Raw genomic sequence first — 24,012 nt, 5'->3', positions numbered from 1 at the left:
AATTAAATCAAGTAAAGGGAAGATCAAACTATCATACGAACATTATCGCTTAATTATCGAAGCAGCACGTACAGATGGAACTCTAAATAAAATACTAGAGAAGGATGAGTCAACCCAAAACGAGAGAGTGTCAGCAACCTGCAGACATTGCTCTGGGGAAGCTGACGAGGAAGGAACTTGTGAAATGTGTGACGTATGTTTCATTATGAATGTTCGGGCATCGAGGTCAGATAGGCTACACACCCATACTTCGTAGTGATAACATAATGTACATCTGTAATAACTGCAGGAGGCCTGAACAAAGAACACACAAAAGACTCATTGAAGATAAACTTGAAGAAATAAAAGAAAACACAGATATCAACAAAGTTGATTCAGGATTCGGCTCAGAAAACTAGTGACGTAATGATCAACATAGATGAAATCCAAAACAAAATTGATAATGTTGATAAAGATGTAAAGACCATGACAAACGTGGACAAAACTTATGCTGAATCACTAAAGACCAAAAAAAAAAAATGCTTCTGAGCAAATCTACAAACGAAGAAAGCACAGCAGCAAATGAAAAGTGTCAAATTATGAGTAAAATAACGGAGCCAGTTGAACAGGTTAAAAGACAAGAGATGGACACTTATTTGTAGGATTTCCAGACAGGAAAAACTTAGAAAAGGCAAAATTGGAGATTCAGAATATCAACAATATATCAGTAAAATGAGAAGGGTAAACGTGAACCAAAAATAAAAGTAATGTATGTCCCGAAGGATGAAGGTGACATTGTCGATAACATTGCAAAGAAAAAATCCATGGGTAGTGCAGCAGATTGCTGTAAAAATCGTTCAGATAGTGAAACAAGCATGAAATTTGGCACAAAACATTCCTAAGACTACGCTCTCTTAGAAAAGGGCGCTGGCCACCTGAAAATCCAAGATGGCGGCTATTTTTCAAAATGGCCGCCATCTATGTTGAGATTCACTGGTTTGGGAGCATCTATTGGATGGAATATGCCAGTTTTTTTTTTTTAAACCTCGACTTTTAGGTTATAAAAATGTTCCATACCACACATTTTATTGAAAACCCTTACTAAATGAATTGTAACAAGATGGCGTACAAAATGGTTGCCATAAAAGTTTTTTTCTATCCACAGCGCTAGCAGACATAGAGACCAACTGTTTTATTTAATGGTATATTCATGTGATCAGACAGTTTAACTAATATGCTATTTTCAACTGAAATAGTAATGGTATGGTCACATACAACATTGTGTCTAAGACTGTAACCATAAAAGAAAAGAAGAGAAATACGGACTAAACGCAACCAATCTATGTATAGGTCTCTCAACCTACACCTTTGAAAAATTCGGAGGATAAGAAGGTAGGCATAGCATGACACGTTGGATGCTCAAGCTAGATTATCTACTGAAGAGAGGCAATATTTATCTAGACTTCACATTTGCAAGTGCACAGAGCTGTGCAGGGGAAGACCCAGCTTGCCAGCACTTGCACCTTTCCCGACAGCCTGCTTTGCATCCACATTTGGTAAGCTGTTGGCAACTCTTGGCTAAGGGCGAGTTGGTTGTCCAGAGGACTTGCCATGTTTCACCAGACTTTTGCCATCCCCACTCAGCAGGGTTCTCTGGCTGTGGCTGACACTGGGTGGCCTGCCCCACACACAACCAGCCTGGTACGCAGCACGCTTGGTGTGTTGGAGGAGAGCTCCCTGGTTGGTGGAATGGCCTCATATGCCCTTTTGTTTTCTGGCAACATATCAAGTCTAGCCTCATCCACAGTGCCAGCAGTGCTGGATCTTTCATACAAAGTATGACAAACCTCTCCAGGACCTTCAGGTCACTCTCTTCCACTCTGAGAGGGTAGTGACTCAGTTTGGAGAACACAGTGGGCAGGCCTCTGGAAAGATGTTCCATGTCTGCCAGGCGGTCTTCTTGCCCTTGCTCCGAAGGCTGACACTGTATCACAGCCTGTGAACGCATGGAAGAAGAGCATGCCATTCACCTTCTCCTGGCCCAGAGAGTTGCACAGGTCATGCACAGCAATCCAGCGCAGGCTCTGGCCTTGGCCAAATGCCACCCATAGCTTCTCTAGCCCTAGATTGTGGAGAGTGGAGAAAGCATCCAAACTGCAACGACAAGAACATCTGTGTCATTTGCTTTAACTGTGATGGTCTTGGCTCCATGTTCTGTGTGGCATATTTGGCATGGAGAAAGATGCGGGTGTCAGCTTCCTCATGAGAGCACTTTTCCAGTCCCTGAAGACTAGCCTCAAGAGTGCTGAGGACAGCAGACCCTTTCAACCTGGCAATGACAACATTTGTGGCAGACATCTGGGCAACTTTGTCTGCCAGGAACTGGAACAACTCTGTCTTGTTGGCATCGTGGTCTTAGGAAATTGCGCCAGTTGGATGGAATTGTGTTCTTGTCTGTCACCTTGCGCCTTCCTCCTGACCACGTTGGAGCCTGGTCTCAGCTTTGAGGCTGGATGTATTGTATACATCAAATACAAGATGTGATGATGTGTACTTGCTGCTATAGGATTGTATCACAGGCAAGAAGTCGCAAAGTGCATAGCCCTCAAAGGTCTTTCCTTTCTTTGGTGGCAAGGCATGGACCAAAGCTGATCCATCTACAATGAGGTCAGCTGAGACTTCTGACATGTGTACAGCCTACCACCCTCACTAAGGGAAGCTGGGAATGTTTGATTCTCGTGCTGGAAGAATTCCTGCAGATCACATTCACGGCTCTGACAGGATATAAATAGAACTTTGAGAAAAGCTGGCAATCCTCCCTTCAGAAGTTTCTGCTTGACTGTTCTACAGGAGCAGCTTCTTGCCTGAAGAAGTCAGTTCTGTTCTTCTTTATCGGCTCCCATAGAAGGAGACTGCATTGTTTGCCAAAGAGTCTGAAAACTTCTGAAATTTAGTGCGGCCTCTGTCAAGGTGTGTCTCTGTAGTTCTGCTGAGCTGGGGTGGGCAATGTCTTTGTTGTCAATGGAATACAGATCCTGGCTCTCTTCCTGAAAAGGACTTCCCAAGTGTTGCAAAGCCAATGACAGCTTGCTGACTCTCTCAAGAATGTCTTCTATGGTGTTGAGGTGTTTGTTCATGGTGTGTTGTCTGCTCATTAGACTCCTTACTTTGAACCCTGTTTCGTATGCAGACACCAAGCGGATGATCTCTGGGCCAGCCACCATCCATCTTCTGAGTGCTGATTTGATCTTCAGTCAGCCCAATGGCTCCGCCATCAGCCTTTATAAAAAGCATTGGTCTGCTCATGAGCTTGGTCAAGAGCCATTGCTGAGAACTGGCGACTGGTCTTGTGCACAACAAAGTTGCCAGCCTTGAACTCCTTGTGCAACTCTGGTGTGAAACTCTCTAGGGTAAGCATGTCCCTGAGGTGAATTTTCAGCCAACAGCATAGTTTGTATTATTGTTGGAAAAGAAGTAGGGTATCAGCTCATGCAATGCCTGGCAGTAGAGGACAAATTGGCCTCACGGAAGGACCTGATCAGTAGGAATATCACAAGTTCCATAGACAACACCATGTGCCAGAAGTGGAACTGTGGACTCTGCTGTCTTCGAAGGTCACACCACCCTCAAACTCTAATGCCTGCTCATTGTTGTTTGCTTTCTCAGCACAGTAGTCAGTGTATGCTGTCCTCAGGAGTTTGTACAAACTAGAGGCTGTAACCTGGTGCATCTGCCGTGTCCTGGTTACACTTGCAGCTGACAGGAAGGATTCTGCAGTTCCAGATGAAATCAACTCCTGCCTCCACCAGAGCTCCTGTCCAACCACTGCCATGAAGAAGAGTACCAAGAGATGTCATTGCTGCCATCTCAATGCAGACCACCAAACATTACCAGATACTTGTCTTCGCCATACTGATCAGGCCACTGCCACTGCACCTGCTTTGCTACGGCTCTCCCGCGCTGGCACATCCTGTCTATTCAGGGTGCCATCTAACCATAGCTGGTCGGGGCTGTTAGAAACCATTTGGGACAAAACCAAACTATACTACAACTACTAGTCTAAGACTACAGGATTAGTAAAGCTGGATTAGCTGGCACTGAACCCCATGCTGAGTTACACAGCAGTGATGTCACCAGTGTGCTGGGCTGCCAGACATACACTCTTTTACATTTATTAATTTTCCTTCAAAATTGATGAGTTATTCTGGAAAGAGATGGCCTCATTAGGATCTAAAACCACAGAAACCAAGATCCATGCTTAAAACGATAATTGCCCCAACGGGCATTATTTCTCATTATAATTATTGTTTCTCATTGGCGAACGGGGAGAGGGGATATAGCCCCTATATTTAAAGGTAACTGTACTGGGAAGCTACAGAAACATAATATTCCAAGAAATAGTATGGAAGAGCTTTACCATATTGCTAAAGCAAATACATGCCATTCTAGTGAAAAATTAGCTTAAATCTGTCGATACTGGCCGCCATCTTGAATTTGACCGCCATATTAAATTTTTGCATGGCCAGCGCCCTTTTCTGATAGGGAACCATTAAAGAGCACTTGATTGAAATTTCATGCTTGTTTCACTATCTGAACGATTCTTATGAAATATGCAATTATCTGCTGCACTAGGGTAGGTAGCCTCATTTCTGAAGATGACGACCTGAAAATTGCAAAGGAAATGATAGCCAAAGAGGACAAATATAAACACTACATCATCAAATGCACACCACAAATACGAAAGGCTATCTATGATAGAGGTGACAAATTGTGTACACTGTGCAGCCGTTGCAAAGTATTCGACTGTTACATGCCCTATCAATGCTATAAATGTCAGGAATTTGGTCACAGCTCAGCAAATAGTAGAAATGACCAAGCTTGCCCTAGATGTGGTAAAAATCACAAGTCAGATGAATGTGCTAGCAACATCTTCAAGTGTAAAAAGTTTGTAAAGAAAGGTCATAGTGATACTAAACATAAAACATATGATGGCAATAAGTGCAAAGTATAGCCTATGTGTCACAGGTGAAAAATAATACGGATCATGGCTTTGACTAATAATCTTCTTTGCAATTTAATAAGAAGAAAGCAAATTTAAAAAAAGAACTAAAAACTCTCCTCTCCTGCAGGAGCTACGATGTTGACGAGAAAACACTGAAAGATAATTATAAAATAAAAAAATAAGAAGCACCTTATTTTGAAAACGTACAAGGGCCCGCCAGAGAGGGAATTATCCCTGTGGAGGGCTGTGCATAAAACAAAACAAAGTGAAACAAAGTGAAGTAATTTCAAAATATTGCAGTAAAGATCAGTTCAACTTTGGTTGCAACTTACGCTGAATATGACTCGAAAATATTTTCATGTTTTGAGGCGATAGATACCAATTTTGTCCGAATAAATTTGTTTGGACTGACGTCGTTGATATTTAGGGTAAATTGGGTATTTCATAGCATTTAAATAGTTATCCCATTACATATGTAGTTATTTAGAAAACAAGTTCATTAATTGAGAGTTTGCTATGATTTGGCCACAACTCAGATATTTTTGCTACATTCATTTCAACTTTTCACAGTAAATTATTGGGCTTATAACTTTTGGTGTTCTCTTAGTTATTAGTCAAAAGTAACATGTATAAATTTCAAGACAACCACTGAAATGGGGTAGCAAAAGCAACTAACATCTACAAACTTAATAATGGATTTATAAGTGGAATCCTGACTAAAAGAGGTGCTGTTACAAAGATGTTAATGACAATCACATTAGACGATGCTGCACTGGAGTCCAGTCCTCTCTACGGAAAACTGTCTACTTAATGTTACGTCGAGTAGCCTATAAAAGACCGTCTTCTTAGAAGAGTGTTCGCCATAACAGCGGAGAATGACGTCGTTACTGTGTCTAGCAGTTAATTCGAGATATTTTGTAGCAGGGATATGGACAAGAGCATGTCAAGGTAAGCAACTGTTTTTGTAGCCGACGTATCCTGTACCCCGCTTGCTCAAGTTTTTGTTAAGACAAAATAAGGTAATTATAAGCAGCTGGTATGGTGAATTATATGACTGCCATAGGTAAAACTGAAGACGGAGCGGATGCGGAGTCGGAGACACTTGTGGTTTGAGAAATCCTAACCTTTCCTAGAATGCTGTGTCCTGACCTAACCAGAACTTACCTCTCTACCCTAACTTAGGGCGCTTTACCTCTCTACCCTAACTTAGGACGTCGTGCCCTGACCTGGCTAGGGGGCGAAGCCTGGACAACCCCCCCCCCCCCGTAACACTGAGTATCCCCGTCTGCGTACTCTGCATAGCCTACCCCTGAAGATTACTACTGGGTTAGACTTTCCTTTGTTGTGCAGCCTGATTCCTGCTAGTCATTGACCGGGACAGGTTCCTCTTACATAAATAGACATAACCTTTCTGGGCAGGTCCTGACCTAGCCTAACCAGGTCTTTCTTACCTACGTAACCTAACAGAGGCCTAGGGCGACATGTCCTGGCCTGGTCGGGGCACTTCGTTCCCCCTGAACCCCCCAAAAAGGCAGTAACCTGTCCCGGTGGGCGAACTGGTAGGAATCAGGCTGTGCAACTAAAGCAAACTTTTACTTCTGTCCTAGTGCACATGGTATAACTAGAGAACAACTGCATGGCTCATTACCTGGGAGATTGAGTTTTCCCTTACTTTCAGTGTTGCTGGTGAAGGGGTGGTGTTTTTTGGCAGTCAGTTATTATTAACCTCACATCTCTTTTGGGACCCCTTTGGGAATGTTGGAGGTGGGTGGGTTTTGGGTGGGGTAAAACACAGGGAGAGAGAATGGACTTGTTATTGTTATGATGGCCACCCTGAATGGTTCCATTGATACTAATAATTCTGCACATGGGAGCCATATGGGTAGAACTGATAAGACTGATGAAAGTGATGGGCTATTACTTTGAGAAATTGATTTTTACTATAGTATTTTGCTGCTTATCAAAGAATTTACTATTATTTTTTGTCGGTCGACTGTAATTAACCTGTAATTAACCTTTGAAGTTGTATGCTTGGCATTCATCCTGGAATGCTGAAGAATGCATGTCTGAGTGTTACAGAGGAGCTTTGGTAAAAGTGGAATTTTGCTTTGTTGGATAGGGGTCCTCAACTAAGCAAAAGAATATGGCCTGCCACAATGAATTTTTAGGTTAGGGTATATTAGGTTACTGTAGTTCTTTATATAATAGATTTCCCAGGTTTCCCTATACAATCCCTTCTTGAACCTATGGCTCCCTAACGACTTGTGCATTTGCAGAACCATTCCATAACAACAACATGGCAGTCCAGTCTTTCTCCCAAAGATTTCTCCCACCCAAAACCCCAATTCTCAAAGGGTTCCCAACATGTTGGGTATATATGAGGTTAATAATAATTGACCAACAATAAACAACACCACCTCCTTCATCAGCAATATTAAAAGTATAGGAAAAATCAATTTTCAAGGTAATAGTCTATGCAGAGCTGTTGCTTATTTTTACCATATGTTCAAGAAGGGATTGGCTAAGGAAACCTATTATAAAAGGAAATATACTAACCAAACTTACTGTAACCTAAACTAACCTAGTAGGCCTTGTTACTTATTGGGGGGCTCTGCCCCCTGGACCCTTCAGTGAAGGAGACTCCACTTTTTTGCCAAAATTCCCCCCATAACACTGCGTATGCATGATAGCATTCCAGGATGGACACTTTACAATAACATATAAGTTCTGAGGTTAATTAAGTCAATATAAGAAATAATGGTTTGTTCTTGATAAGAACTCAAATACTGTTCAGAAAAATTGTTCCAATTCAGTAAAAAAGCAGTGTTTGCTTTTCTACCTGCACACTTTCCTTCCTGTTAATTACCAGTTTGGAGAGTCTGCCCAAAGATTTGTCTTCCACCCTTTGTCTTCCTACTTTATAATAGGTCATCAAAAATGGCCCTATCCTTTAGTTTAACCAGACCACTGAGCTGATTAACAGCTCACCTAGGGCTGGCCTGAAGGATTAGATTTATTTTACATGGCTAGAACCAGTTGGTTACCTAGCAATGGGACCTGCAGCTTATTGTGGAATCTGAACTACATTATATAGAGAGAAATTAATTTCTCCACCAAAAATAAATTCCTCTAATTCTTCACCTTGGCCCAGAGATTCTTTCCCCAGCAGAGTGCTAGCTGAAACGGTACCCAATCGGAAGTGAGGAACTAATAGGTCATTGTGAGAGTTGAACCATTTATCTCTATAAATGTGGGGATACATGCTGAACCCTGCTTGTCAGTTCATCTTTCAGCAAAGATGTACAGTATGTGCTTCTCCCAGAGCCATTACTTCCTTTCAAGCCCTCTTGGATGAGATTATTAAACTGCTGCTTTCTTACCATGAAACCTTTTGAAAACTGTTGTGCTCCTAGACTTCATAGAACTATTGCATCTTCAGCTGATTTTGTGTGGATAGCACTGAAGATCGTCTTTGTCCAGCATGAGCACTACTGACTATGCAGTTGCCAAAAGCAGTGATGCAAGGGATGTTGCCCTCCAATCTCTTTTTCAACAAAAGATTGTTGTGAGAATATTAATGCTTTGGGTATTCACAGTTGCTGCCATCTTGTTGGATCCTGTAGTGCCTCATTCTTCAGCATCCAGCAAAGCCAGTTTTTATAAGGTTATCATATCAGCTGTCTTGTGTCTTAGAATGTGAATCAAGAGATTTTACAAGGACTGCAGCAAAATACTTTTTGGACAACAGACATATGCAGTTCACTCATATCCCTACGTTTTTTAGTGAAAATCTGAAGTGCTTTTAGCTCCAAATTTAGATACGGTTATTAACCGAAAGTGGTGTTCCACAAATGGAAAAAAGTTGCTATTCTCCAACCTATACCACAAAATAATTGTGTTCTTGTGAATACGAGCACTCATTGTTTTGGGGGCATTATGAGTCATAAGTGTGGTACTGTAGTGCTCTTGTACACCTGTTGAGACTGTTGGTATCAACTTGCTTCCAGCATACTGCCTGCAAAAAATCCCATGCACACACATGCCACTAATGACACAAGCATTGCTTCAGTGTTACAAATAGCACTTGCCTCATATTACTTTGCCATCAACCTAGTGCTGCTCTTTGACTTAAGAACTCTCAGTGCTTTGTGTTGTGGACTTGCCTGGGCTAAAGAATACAAAATGATTCACTTAATGATAATGCAGAGTACTTTTGTCCAATCTTTGGTACTGTCCAGTTTCAAATGAACCAGAGGTTCCTGTAAATACTTTTATTCTTTTTATAAAATTTTTATGTTATTTATAAACACCTTTATAGAATAGCTCCAAGATTCACCATTCAGGTAATCATGATTTTTTTGTAAGGGGACCATTTATACCACTAGATGCATTGACCCCTAATTGAAGTTCAGAGTTTTTCACTTGTGGAGTGTGAAAGCTTTTGTGGATGCACATATGCACATACAGACTTGTAAAATATAAGTTTGTATATAAAGAATTGTTTTTCATTTTTGTACTTTTGTAATTTCACTCATGGTTTCAGAATTTTGTTAGTGCTTTAGAGATACTTATAGACTGCACATAAAACCAAGCCTATAGTAGGTTGTATCAGTGTATGGTTGGTTTGGTCAGCCATGCCCTATGTTTGAGAAATTTACCCATTTGTTGTGTTTTGAGATATAGAAAGCTAATCCTGAGGGGCCAAAAGGTTAATTGTGACCAGAAATTTGTTTAGTTCAATTTAATATTGACCAAATCACACGAATTATAGTCTTGTCATAGGGCAATGCTTTGAGGAGAAAATGTAAAATTGTGCTTTGATATTTTGAGGTTTCATGATTATGCTCTTCATTCAATACAGATTTGCAGTTTAGGATAATAAGTTTAAGCAAACTGTTTAAGTACAATATTTTTTCCAGTTTCCACTAGGAGTATTTTCCACTTGTCTCATCGTGATGGTCAACGACCAACAGTTTCCACAAGTATTTTTGATCCTAAAAAGTATCCTGTCAGCCTCACAACTAGGGTAACAGTACCATGGGTGCAGATTACAAGACCCACAAGTTTTTTTAATAAAGGTAAGTTCAGCTGTGCCTTGGTGTATATTCACTTTTTTTTTATAGAAAAAGGCATAAGTCCTATATTCTTTTCCTTAGTCTTTTAGCAGTTTCTCAGAATAAATGGTTTCACTACATCCCCCATCAGTACTATATGCCCATATTCATGGTCTTCAAATGTCCATAGACACTGCAGTTTTTATCTAACAGAAAGAAGATTGGTAGTAGCACAGCTCCTCCACCTCTTGGAGAATTGAATACCATCAATCACCTATCTCATTTTTTGCAAGTCTGTCGAGCTGTTAGCAACTATGCATAATTAGGCTCCTCTCCTTCACTTTAGAATCACCCATATATATTATTAGTGTTGATGTATTTATTCCTCTAATTTCATTCTTACAGCCATATAATTCATTTTTCCCATCTCATAAGTGATTAAAGTGCAGGTTTTACAAATTAGCAGGTAATACTTTAGTTATCTACTACTGGCTTTTTTTCTTCTTGATTTCGGTGTTTTTTTTTCATGGATAGTTGTTTGTAAGTTTTATGTCTATATTTTTTTGAGAACAGTGACTCTCTGTATCTTTGAGCAGTAGCAATAGTGTTACTGGTAATTTTTGTATTGCAATAAACTCCCTGAACATCTGAATTAGCCCTGGTCACCTACCAGCCCGAACTACATCCCCATAGCTTTTACCCACAAAGTGGGTAATTAACTGTCAGCGTCACCAACGCTTACAGGAAAATCTTGTCAAATGAGTTACCTGAAATACCATTGGCAATGCTGCCACAAGTCCCGCCGACAGAGGCTGAGATCCCTTCAATTGCTTTTTGTTCGCCATGCTCTTGGGTGTGTCCTTATCAGGCGAACTTTTTTGATCATTTAGCCCGACCCCATTTAAATAATTTGGACTGTTTTGGACCATTTTCGGCCTTTTCTCCTGGATTGATACTTTTTTGACTGGATTTGGAACTTTCTCCTGATTTTGACTTTGGGATGAATTTTGGACTTGAAATGGATAAGTTAAACAAGACAACATCGCCTTCATCAGATAGCGCGATGTTCCACTTCTGCTATATCTGTTCGACAGAGCCTTCTACTGCTGGAGATGCTGACGCTCATCTGTCTTGCACAGCCTGCAAGCGTAGGATGAGTACCCTCAAACATAACAAATATCGACATTCTGTTTGTTATTTTAAATGTAGGTCATGGAAGATGGAAGATTATGTATCAGTCTTTAGCTTCAGATAAGTGGTCAGTCTTGGTAGAGGCACAGGTTTTTGATAAGATGGAAGAATTATTCAAAAATTAGATGACAAATTGTCAGCTAGTATGTCTAGTCTATTTTCCTAGTTTTATGACAAAATTAACAGAAATAAGATAGGATAGTAGTATTAGTGTTGAGATACTAATTGTTCTCTTTCAGCCCCCTGCCTGTTCCAGAACCAGCCATAACAGGTGCTGGGGGTCATGGAGAACCGCAAACCATGAAGGTAGGATCTGCCGGGCCCCTGGCACAGAGCAGGCAGTGTTAGCAGCAGATTTCCCCCTTCCTCTAAAAGTGTAAGTTCTAAGGTGAAACCAGAATCAGTATATTTTCAAGCTTTGAAATCTATGGAAGCAGTCAGGAAGAGAAGTTGAAGGTGCTTTTTCCTCATTTTCTTATAAGCATCTTCTTCCATTGCCCTTTTTCTGAATCTTCTCTTTCAAAAGGTCTGCTCTTCCATGGGGATGGTTCAGGTTGCTTTGTTTGCTCATCCTGTTTTCTTGGCTTTTAACTTCAGGGGAGCAAACTTCTTTTCTTGAGTTCAACCCTGTGAATATTGCAGAATATAATGCTGCTCCTTGGTCTCTCTCTCTTCATTAGTTAGACAATGTTTCAAAGGGGTACTTTTAATAACAGATCATGTCTTGAAGAACCTTCCTGAATTTGCAAATGATGTCTTTCCAAGATTATCTCAGGCATCTGATTTAGTCTATGGCCTCTTCTCAGGTATTTGTGGAGGCGTTCAAAACTTCTTCCATTGCTCTTTCTTAACCTTCGGAGCCACTCTAACTGTAATGTATCCTCATCCAGTTTTGATGCCTTTAACGGACTTGTCTTGCTGATGCTATCTTCTGAGTCGGTCAGTTCTGCCTGCAGCAGCTATCAGCACTGATAGTTTCCTCAACCTTTCTGTTCTCTAGGATAGTTGGTAGTTTGCCTTCCTCTGTTACCTGGGGTTCGGTACCTCGTAACTTCCCCTTCAAAACTCCTTTGAGTTCCGGTCCAGTTGGCGTTAGGCACCCCAATGGGTACTCCAAGTGTGGCTTCTTCCTTCTTCCCTCCTTCGGCTTCTTCTTTCTCAACTTTCCTGCAGGTTTCTCTGTCCCTCCATCTAAGGCATCCATGTAGGTTCGGTGTTGATTCCGGGTCATCAAGGACTTTTCCCCCTTCTTCATTAACCAGCAGGTCTTCAGTTCCAGATTCCCATTCTCATGCAGTTTTAATACATCCGGCTTTGTTTGGTTCAGGTGTTGTGGCCTCTTCGCTCTCAGGAGTGGCCGTTTTCTGCCCAGGTGTGGCCAGCCCAGGTGTTGCGTCATCGTCGTTGGGTGGTGCAGAATTTGTGCAACCTACTTTGGTGCCTCCAGTATGTTTGCGATTGATACGTCAGGTATCCGTTTTGCGCACCCAGGTGTGGCGAGTTCCGGGTTTTCGAGTTCAGTGTTTGCTAGGGGTCAGCCTGTCTCTTTTCCTGTTCCGGCTTGGTTGGACCAGTCTGACAAGGATTGTTCGTTTGAAGAAGAGGATCCGGTACCAGATATTAGTTTTCCTTCAGCTAATGAGAATAAGCGGATGGTGGACTTCATCCATACTCTTTATCCTCAGTCCAAGGCTCTGGAGGAGCCTACACTACTGAATCAAGTGATGTTCATGTCACTATATGCGACAGAACCAGTAGTTGCTCAATCATCAAAGAATCTGGTTTGGTTTGGCCGTGTTGGGCAGGCATTGAGGGAGGCAGACGTAGGTTAGTGGCTTTGATAGGGTCGAGTAAGCAGGATTTAACCTTGCTTCCTATTTGGGAGGGGTTTTTTACAAGGTAGCGGGTAACCCTTCTGCGGGTGTCAGGGTTCCTCTCAACGTATCTGTTGAGGCTCTTCTTTCTTGGGTTCCTTCATCAGATTATCTGGTTTCAGTTTCATCTAGGGAGGCTTGTATCTTGGAGGACACCTTTCACAGCCAGTCGGAGGCCTTGTCCCACTCTGTGGATGTATCCGGATTGATAGGGTTTTCTCAAACAAGATGGATATACTCCTCGGATCCTGATCCTGTATGCTTGACACCTCATCACTTCGGTTTCAATGGGGCTGGCATACCAGGCAAACATTTCAAACTGACTGTACAACGTTCTTTGGCAAGAAGAGGAGGAGTTCTTTTCAAAGCTTCCTCCCTCACTATCTGGATATCACAAGAGGTTCTGTTGAGGGCGTCACAGCAGGCTTTGCGCTCAGCAACAGTCTTTAGGGAGGAAGATGCTTCAGTATGGTCCACTTTGTTTCTTCAACTTGTTGCAGCTGAGTCAGCAGGCCATGATCAAGTAGCAGGCAGAATGTTGAAGTATCCGGTGTTCCTTTCCAAGGGATCTGGAAGATCAGCCAAAGAAGGTCTGCTTTTCCCCCAAACTCCTGCTTCTCTCCTCTCTCTGAAACTTTCTGCTTCAGAAGGGTTTTCTAGGAAACATTCTCTCTCTCTCTGCACCTGGAGGAGGTTGCTCTCTCTTTCTGGAACATCTGGAAGGAGGGTCTTGAGAGTTGTAGTGGAGGTGCTTTTCTCTCTCAGAGTCCCTCTCTCTCTCTCTCTCTCTCTCTCTCTCTTCATCTTCCCAGTTATTCCCATCTCTCCATCTTGTTGTCTCAGCATAAATGCTTTTCTCTCTCTCTCTCTCTCATTCTCTCTCTCTCTCTCTCTCTCTCCAGGGTCTTGTACTCTCTCTTTCTCTCTCAATTCCAGGGTCTTGTTGTCTCCATATGATTCTCTCAGGAATCGCAATGGGACTTGTCATCGAGAATGCAGTTTTAGTATGGAAACTCGATTCTTGCTTGTTGGATCTTCTGTGATAGTCAGAAGAAGTGCATCTGACATCCGGAAGGTCTATTGTCTCCCTCTCTTCCCGCATTCATCTGTACTCAGATGCTCCAATCATCAAGGTTGGGGAGCAACCTTGGAGTCACCCAGGCTTTGGCCTCTGGAGGGATCAGGTATTCAGGAGTCATAATCTTTCGGGAACTCAGAGCTGTAAAGGAAAGCCCTCAGGTGTTTTTCAATCCTAGTTGGTTGGTTCAGGCTTAGTAGGTCTGCTTTGTGACATCATAACGGCCGTGTCATTATCTGAGAACTCTGGGACAAGATCAATAGAACTTTAGAGGTTATGCTTTCCGCCAAGAGTCTCATTCATCAGGTAATCAGGAATTGCAGGAGTGTCAAGGATGACGATTGACTCTAGTCCTTGCTGGGGCTCTAACGACCAGGAGTGGTTTCTGGAACACTTAATGCCCTTACAGAAGTTTAATGCTCCTTACAGAAGTTCCGAGCCTGTGGTTCCTTCTCATGTGGAAGATCTTCCCTCAACCGCATTTTCACCATTATCATCCAAACTCTTGCGTGATGAACCTGGGACTTGCAGGCGACTGCCGAGGAATCAGTTAGACAGACCGGACTCTCTAAAGCTATGTCTAGACAGTGTTTCTTTCAGCCTGAGAAAGTCAACCTGTAAGCTTTATACCATGGGAGCTGGACATGTGGAAGTCGGTGTCGTAAGGAAGGTCATTCCATCTTTAGGCCTGCCATAACCAAAATAGCTGATTTTCTCTTATTCCTTCAGAAAGTCAAGATTCCTTCATTTTCAGCTATTGCTGGCTACCTCTCAACACTTAGCAGTTGATTTTTCCATTTTCCTGAAAATTTCTAGTAGTAAGATCTTCTATGATTTATTACGTTCCAGGTAAGTTTAACATCAGTCTTGCCAACTCATAAACTCCTTTGAGATTTGTCTGAAGTTCTAACGTGAAGATAACTGGCATTATACGGTTTTCTTCCTTTCGAGAGTTTTAGCTGCAGCTAGAAAGGTGGGCTAGCTTTGGGAAACAATTTTCTAGGCTGGTTTCCTAGGCGGGAAATGATATGTATTTCTCTTCTTGGAGGAGGTGCAACTTCTGAAGACAGGGTCAGAGGCTAAAACTCTGCCTTGTTCGTTTAAGGTTCTTTATCTGCGAGTGTTTGTTGGTGATCCAGTGGGATGTCTTTATGTCCAGTGCAAATATTAAAGTCTAATTATCAAAGGTTGAGAAACTCCGTCCTCTTCTGTGTACACTTCTTGTCTCTCCGCAGAATCCTTCCCGTCCGCTGGCAAAGAGTGGGATTGGTTACTTTCAGAGAGAGGGTTCCTGGTTCATAAGCGCTCACTCCACAAACACAGTTGCGGGAACACTACACGATTATCATGTGGTGCGAGCTTTATGCCCTTGAATACTGTACAATTTAATTTTGATTTTACATTATATTTAGCATTTAACAGTTTTTTTCATTTAATTCAGCACCCTTCCCTAAAAAAATTCCAGATGTTACTTAATATTTTGAATTTCTTTTATTGCTGGTGATTTCCCAGGCTTCTCAGGTTTGTCCTCGTTGTCTTTGGCTCTGCATTTCCCAACCGCACAGTATTCGGAGTACTGTATGTCCACTTCATCTTCCTTTCTAAGGAATTGTTGTGTCTTCTATTCTGGAGGTAGTTTACTTGGGAGTCTGTCTCAATGTTTTCTTCCTTTACTTAAGAGACATTCAACGTCCAATTCTTCTATGTTGCTGCTCTCCCTCTAGGTGGTTCAGCGGTAGCGAGTGGTGGTATTCTCTTCTAGTGAAGGTTTGGAAGGTTATTCAAACCCTTAGTCCATGTGTAACTAAGGCAATTCTATTATCTAGGTGCTGCCATTTAGCTAAGGTGGTATTCACAAAAAGTATTGGGTGGTTCTTAGGTTAATCAGATAGAGGAATTCCTTTAAGGCTTTAGAATCTTAAGCAACAGTGATAGTATAATCACATGAACTTAGGTTTAGTACATGTTAAGTATTCTAGTCTTTGATAGTTTCCCTGTGAGAGTCCAAGGGGGTGCTCTCGTAGGCTAGCCTATGTCTCTTTAAACGCTGAGATACTTTATTTGCTTGTCTAGAAAAACTTTGCTGCAACCTGCAGGGCGGAGGGTCAGTGGCTCAGCACACTACCTCATGCTCTCCATACATGGTAGGCTCTGAATAGCCACTTGGGAGGTTCATCGTTCTTCTCTTTACATAAGAGTTATTCTTTTAGTCCGTGTGTAGCGGCTAACTCTATTATCAAGGGTGCGTTCATTTAGCTGAGGGGATACTCTCTTAGAGTGGAGGTTCTTAGAGGCAGCCACTTGGAAGTCGTGTCGGTTTTCACGACTTTCTACCTCAGAGACATTGTTTTCTTCGGAGAAAAGTTACTCGCAGGGTCTCTTTATGGAGACCAACTCAATCTTATAATTACTTAGTAATGTCAAGGTGTGGGGGACTTTAGGTAATGAATGTAGTCAAAGGAACTTAGGATGCTCTGTTGGTCGGGATTCATAGTGAGAGTATTAAGTTTGGTGTTAGTACTGTGAAGTTAGGCAGATCCAGTGGACAGGTTTGGTTTCTTCAACCTCTTCTGCGCAGACATCGGCGGCAACAGGCGGCAAAGAACTCGAAGATCCTGCACACTCAACTTCTCCATACATGAGAGGCTACAATAGCCACATGGGAGGTTCATCATACCCTTCCATACATGAGAGTGCTTTGATTAGCCACATCGGAGGTTCGTTGTTCTCCGCTACTCATGGGAGGCTGTGATTAGCCGCATGGTAGGTTGGTTTTTTGCTACTCTCTATCCATGAGGAGGTTTGAATACCACATGACAGGTAGCTCAACTCAGACAGTACCTAGACATGAGACTGACGTTTTTGTACTCTCTACAGGTATCCTCACCTGCAATATGAAAATATAACTAGGTGAGATACATTCATTTAGAGTAGGCTAATAATGAGTTACCTGCTTTCCCTGTTGGCAGGTCGGGCTGAATTATATTGATCCCACCTCCTTACAATTTTGTTAATCGGGCTAATTCAGGTGTTCAGGGAGTGTATTGCAATATGAAGTTTTCATAATAAAACTAATTTTGTTCATGAGACTTACCTGCCAGATATATATATAGCTGTATTCTCCGAAGGTCCGACAGAATTTCAAATTTCGCGGCTGCGCAGTGGCCGGTCAGGTGGTTAGTACCCATTCCCGCCGCTGGGAGGCGGTATCAGGAACCATTCCCATTTTCTATTCAGATTTTCTCTGTCGCCGGACTGTCAACACCTGTTGTCAGTTCCTCCGCCTTTGGATTTCGAAATTTGTTGTCACTTAAGTATTTTGGTTGTTTTTGGTATTCGACTGGATCTGTGACTTGGCATACGCTCTTTGTGGACCGTTTTGATTTTGCTTTTGACTTTTCTTATAATTAAGATGTCTTACCTCTAGCTATCGAGTCTGTAGCTTGGGTGAATGTAAGGTGAGGCTATCGAAGACTTTGATAGTTCCTCACTCTTTATGTATGATATGTAAGGGTGTTCAATGCTCTATGATAATCGGTAATGAATGTGTGGGATTGTCTGAGGGTGAGTGGAAGAAATATGAAGCCTATATGCTTAAATTGGAGCGTGATAGGCTGAGGAAATCTTCCTCCTAGAGTGCATCCTTAGTTGGACAATCAGGGTTTTCTCCTACTAGTAACCCTGTAGTAAATTTATTACTAACCCTGTAGTTTTGTTGCTGCAGAAGGTAATTCCCTGGCTCTCGTGTGGAGTCAATGCGTGCTCTTGAAACTAAAGTGAATGCAATTCAAACGCATAGTGTTAGTGCTAGTGCCCCTAGTGTTGTGGAGGGGGCGTCAGATCGGCCCTATAATGCCTCTAGGCCTGGACCTCTGTCGAACTCCCAGGACCAGGGAGGGGGCATGTCGAAAGCCGCATGAGGGTTACGGGGCTTCCCACCGATCTGGCGTCCCTTCGGCAGGTCCTGATGACGCTACCCAGGCTGCCAGGGATCGTGCTCAGGCACGCATCCTGTAGGATTGCTTCTCGTCCTCCGACACGTCCTCCCGCCTCGGGGTTGGAGCTCTCGGTTGGACTCTCGCCCTCTTAAGAGAAGCTTAGAGGAGAGGACGCTTCACGTCCTCTTCCTCTAGACGTTTGTACTCTTCCCCCGAAAGTTGCGTGGATATTCCTCTGCAGAAGAGAATAAAGTGTTTTTCGAATGATCACTCTACTCGACCCCCTGTCGCGCTAAGGCAAGGGCTAGAGCTTCTTCCCTGTGGAAGGAAGTATACGCTCTCGCCCCTTTCCTTCTCTCAGGTTCAGCCCTTCTCCCGAGAGAGTGGCTTCTCCAACGCTGCAGTAAGATTTTGTTGGGTTTGCAACAACAGCTGGATGCTCTCATGAACCTTTCAAGATTCGAATCTGCCTGTTAAGAGGTACAGACTTTCACCTTCGTCTCCGCTTCCCCGAACGATACAGAGCGTCTGTCGTCTAGAGAGAGTGTTTAGTGGCTTCCTATTCGTCTTCCCGAGTTGAGGTGTTGGCCTTTTCTCTTGTCTCGCGCCAGGAGCGCGTCTTGCTCTTCGTGCGCTTCTCACGCTTCACGCTCCTCACCTTGACGCTCGGCGCCACAGCTTCTAGCCATGACGCCGCGCGCGCCACGCTGTGACTCTCTTCTAGTACTTGCCACGGAGCCTCTCTCGCGCGTCACGCCATGACGCTCGCCGCTTCGCCCGTATAGCTTCAAGTCTTGTGTTGACACCGCTCCAGTTGTTCATCATGTCGCACAACTACCCGCTTCAACATCTGATGTCCTTCTTAATTTAGCCAGTACTTGCTTCGGCAGTACATATACTAATTGGAACGATACAGAGAAGATTAGCATGGCTCTTGCGCCAAGGATGACACGCTAATCGTGAAGCGTTCCACATTTTTTATGTTTACTATACGCACTCTAGTTGACGACTTCTTCGTTCGCTGGAGTTCCGCTTGACGCGAATCGGAACTACTTTCTCCACTCACTCAAGACCCACCAGCTGCGGAAGAACATCCTCTTTCGTCACAGCCTTTGTATGAAGAGAAACTTCTTTCGTCTTCTTCTTCCTCTGATTATCAGACTCTGGCTTTTTTCTTAAGGATATGTTTCCTGAGACTTTTCAACGGTCGGCTCCTCTCTCTCCACCTTCGCAGTTGTCTTTGTCTTAAGGGGAGCGTTTGACGAAAAAATCGGAAATAAAATTTTCTGGGATATTTTATATATGGCATCATACATATCCTGACTATCTTTTCAGAAAGTTTTATTTAAAAGTTCGCCACAGTTAGAAGTTATAAACAAAACAGTAACCTATCATAGTCAAATTACATTTTTCATATAATGTAATGATATTGTCAGTATATCGGTGGTAATTTCCTTTTAGCTATGAAATAATATCTAATGCGATCTATGGCAACCCTGTGGACATATACGCATCAGCGAAAGACAGGAATGCCGCAGGGCAGTCAGTGGCAGTCAGTCAGTAGCAGCTCAGAGCTTGACTAAGTAAAACGTCCCGCTGGCCAACCTCAGCCGTGTTTTGACACTCGCTTCATTTAGCTTCATTTAGCGAAGTTATATTACTTTGCATGTCTATTTTTTGGCTTTTCATTATGTCATAAAAACATCAAACTGTGTAACGGGAAGTAAATAAATACACAGAGAAGCAAAAAATATCGTTTTTCTCAAAACTAAAGTTACCGACATTCAAACTGCATCTCCTTCATAACGCTTGCACCGATCTCAGATACAAAAAGTAAACGAAAGCTAAATGTTTGCATAACAAAGGGGCTTCCATGGGAAGCAACACGAGACCCGCACCACGAGAGAGTTTTTTCCCGAAGGAATGTCACTTCAAGAGAGGTAGCAAGTGACTCCTTCATCTCCAGACTCCCTTTGCAACCAGGCTTCATTTTGCACAAGCCTGGAAAGAGTGAGGGGCAGACGTTTGGTCCCTCCTACTGTTAGAGAGAGGTTACTTGATTCCCTTCCTGTCTCCTCTTTTTGTTTTTGTTTCCCAACTGCCTTCCTGTCTCCTTTTTTGTTTTTTTGTTTCCCAACTGCCTTCCTGTCAAACAGAAAATTGTTTGACCTGCTCGAACAGATGTTCGAGCGGAGAGCAGTGGAACAGATCTTGGACTCGGTGTTCCCGGGATTTTACTACAGATTGTTTCTAGTCCCGAAACTTTCAGTAGGCTGGAGACCCGTCTTGGACGTCAACAGGTCGAACAACTTGGTCGGAAGGAAAAGTTCAAGATGGAGACCTCGCAGTCAATACTAGGAGCCCTTCATCCCGGGGATTGGATGGTATCTTTGGATCTCCAAGATACTTATCTTCACGCCCCAATTCATCCACGTTCGGTGAAGTATCTCAGGTTGTCTTGGGGACTAGACGTACCAGTTCAGGGCTCTCTGCTTTGGACTCTGCACAACGGCCATACCACGTTGAAAACACCGCTTCGTCCGATCAGCGAAGTTAAGCAACGTTGGGTCTGGTCAGTACTTGGATGGTTGACCGCCTGGGAACACCAGATGCTGTTGGCGTCACATTTTGCTCCGAGGGTGTTTACACGTCTCATGAAAAACGTTGCGATGCAGTTGCATCTGTCGCACGTCAGGATCTCACTCTACTTGGACGACTGGTTGATTCGAGCGTCGTCGAGCGAAGGTATCTGGAGGACCTTCAGTTGACTCTGCAACTCGTGAAGTCCCTGGGACTTCTGGTCTGTGGAGAAGTCGCAGCTGATCCCCTCACTGTCCATTGTGTCTGGGAATTCAGATCTATTCAGCGGCTTTTATAGCGTCTCCGTCGCAAGAACGGCAACTTCTATGTACGAAAAAGTTTCGGCCTTCTTGGAAAAGGAAACATGCTAGGTGAAGGAAGGAATGAGTCTGCTGGGGACCATTTCCTCGCTGGAGAAGTTTGTTTTCTGGGAGTCTGCATCTCAGGCCTCTTCAGTTCTTTTTGTTGGAGAACTGACAAAGCAAGGAAGACTTGAAAGAGGAATTGAGAATTCTTCCTTATATAAAGAGGATCTGTGGTGGTGGCTCGATCCAACGGAATTGCAGAAAGGGATCTCCCTCAAGCTTCTGAACCCCAACCTAGTGTTGTTTTTCCGACGGGTCGTCAACAGGTTGGGGGCAACACTAGAGGGAGAGAAAGTGTTAGGAACCTGGAGAGAGGAACAGGTGTCCTGGCACATCGACTTCAAAGATTTGGCGGCTATCTTTTAGCTCGCCAATTCTTGAGGTCCAAGTTTGCAATCGTGTAGTTCTAGCAAACTCGGACAATACTTGTTCCCTGTTCAGCCTTGCAAGAGAGATTATTCTTTGAGCCTATGCTCGCAACATTTCGATTCTCACAAGTTTTGTGGCAGAGGTCGAAAATGTTCGAGCAGACCTGCTCTGTTGGCGCCATCAACTCCTGCCAAGGAATGGACCCTTCATCAGGAGGTTTGCCAAGATTTTTGGAAATTTTGGGGTCGCCATCTTGTGGATATTTTCACGACCTCAAGAACAGCGAGGCTCCCTCTGTAAAGCTCATCTGTACTCGACCCTGGGGCAGTTGCGATAGTTGCTCTTCCCTGGGATTGGACGGGAATAGATGTTTACGCCTTTTTCCCGTTCTAAATTCTGGGAGAAGTCATACGCAAGTTCGCGGCCTCACAAGGGACGAGGATGACTCTCATCCCCATGTTTTGGCCTTGAACCACTGGTTCTCGGAGTTTCTCTTCTGGTTGGTAGACGTTCCGAGGACCCTTCCTGAGAGCAGACCTGCTCATACAAACCCACTTCACGAGATATCTTTGAATCTCCCCGCTCTGAACCTGACTGCTTTCAGACTATCGAAACTTGGTCAGAGCGAAGGGGTTTTTCTGGCCAGGTGGCACGGGCCATCGCTAGAGCCAGAAGTTCTTCATCTAAAGGATATATCTAGAAAGTGAGCAACCTTCAAAGGTTGGTGTAGAAAGAAGGGCTTTCCTCTTCCTCTATCACTGTGAGCCAGGTTGCGGATTTTCTCCTTTACTTAAGAGAAAACTCGATATAGCAGTTCCGACTATCAAGTGTTATCGGAGCATGCTTTCGATTGTATTCAGACACAGAGGATTAGCTTTGTCTGACAATAAGGACCTCCACGATCTTACGAGCTCTTTCAAGACGTCCAAGGTTCCTCAGCTGATTTCCCCTGCTTGGAACTTGGACGTAATGCTCAAGTTTTGATGTTTAGTCCTTTTTGAGCCTCTCCACTCTGCATCTCTTAAGGATGTTACTCGAAACGGCATTCCTCATGGGCGAAGAGAGTGAGAGAAGTTCGAGGCCGTCATGTGGGCTTCAAGGAACACAATGCTGTCTATTCTTTAAGCCCTAAGTTCTTGGCTAAGAATGATAGGTCTTCTAACCCTTAGCCTAGACACTTTGAAATTAAAGGTTTAGCAGACCTTATTGGACAGGAACCTGAGGGAGTTCTATGTCCAGTTAGAGCTCTCAAGTACTACCTTAAAAGAACACAGGACACTCGTGGTCCATTGGATGTTTTATAGTGTTCTGTGAGGCAACCAGTTAAACCTATGTCGAAGAATGCACTGGCATTCTTCATTAGGGACGTCATTAAGGACGCTCACTCTAGTTGTGACGACTCAACTTCAAGTTGTTGAGAGAGAACGCTCACGAGGTGAGGGCAGTTGCTACCTCCATGGCGTTCAAGAAAAATATGGTACTCAGTGACATTTTTAGTGCCACATTTTGGCGAAGTCAATTCGGTGTTTGCCTCACACTCTTGGCAAGATGTTTAGGTAGCATACGAAATTGCTTTTCGCTGGGACCATACATTGCTGCTTCAGCAACCTTGGGGACAAGGGTAACTCTGATCCTATCCCCTTTTTAATTGTGTTTTGTGGTTGTTGGGTCGACTACTGGAGGCAGTCTTCCCAATCCTTTGCAAACTAACGCTTTAGGTGTTGGTTAGTAATGCTCTTTTGTCCTCTTTGTATGGGCTATGATCTAGTCACATTGTGGTCACGCCCCGTTGACAGATCATCTAGAAGTCGCCAGCTATATAGGTCACTACCTCGCTGGGGTCTCTAGTAAAGCAGAAGCAGACTAGAGTGACAGTAACCACTCAGTCAGCTACGCTATCAGATAAGGAACCAAAATAATTTTACCAATAATTGGTTTTTCCTATTTCTTGGCTGTCTCTACCCCCAAAGGTGGTATTCAGCTATATATATATCTGGCAGGTAAGTCTCATGAACAAAATGATATTTTAATGATAAAATAAAGTTTGTTCATACTTACCTAACAGATATATATATTTATATTGCCCTCCCTCCTCCCCTCAGGAGACAGTGGCGTTAGAAAATCTGAATAGAAAATGGAATGGTTCCTGATACCCGCCTCCCAGCGGCGGAATGGGTACTAACCACCTGACCGGCCACTGCGTGTTGCCGCGAAATTTGAAATTCTGTCGGACCTTCGGAGAATACAGCTATATATATATCTGCCAGGTAAGTATGAACAAACTTTATTTTATCATTAAAATATCATATTGTAATACTTACCTGAACACCTGAATGATTACCACCTTCCTCCCCACTTCAATATGAATAGTGAATAAGGCAATTGGGGATCTCGGCCTCACTCGTCCGGGACTCGAAGCAGCGTTGCCAGCGGTACTTCAGGTAACTCATTTGATAAGATTTTCTTGTGAGCGTTGGTAACGCTGATAGTTCATTACCCACTTAGTGGGTAAAAGCTGTGGGGATGTAGTTCAGGCTGGTAGGTGACCAGGGCTAATTCAGGTGTTCAGGTAAGTATTACAA

At 43.2% G+C, this 24,012-nt stretch overlaps 1 protein-coding gene, 1 non-coding gene and 1 pseudogene across 2 annotated transcripts in view; all 3 read left to right on the top strand.

The window, feature by feature from the left end:
- Window positions 1-5,708: 5,708 nt before the first annotated feature.
- Window positions 5,709-24,012, top strand: part of LOC136850265 (small ribosomal subunit protein uS5m) — an 81,866-nt gene continuing 63,562 nt past the window's right edge. Inside the window, exons 1-2 of the mRNA XM_067123943.1 lie at window positions 5,709-5,929; window positions 9,901-10,059. Of these exons, the coding sequence (XP_066980044.1) occupies window positions 5,857-5,929; window positions 9,901-10,059 (232 nt within the window). The 5' untranslated portion in view covers window positions 5,709-5,856. The remainder of the gene's footprint in view (window positions 5,930-9,900; window positions 10,060-24,012) is intronic.
- Window positions 18,991-19,095, top strand: LOC136850290 (U6 spliceosomal RNA). Its single transcript, XR_010856600.1, has one exon. It is a non-coding gene; the product is annotated as a U6 spliceosomal RNA (small nuclear RNA).
- Window positions 20,621-20,737, top strand: LOC136850298 (5S ribosomal RNA; annotated as a pseudogene).

Source organism: Macrobrachium rosenbergii, chromosome 21, assembly GCF_040412425.1.
Source record: "Macrobrachium rosenbergii isolate ZJJX-2024 chromosome 21, ASM4041242v1, whole genome shotgun sequence".
NCBI lineage: Eukaryota > Metazoa > Arthropoda > Malacostraca > Decapoda > Palaemonidae > Macrobrachium > Macrobrachium rosenbergii.
This window is presented reverse-complemented; position numbering and strand designations above follow the sequence as displayed.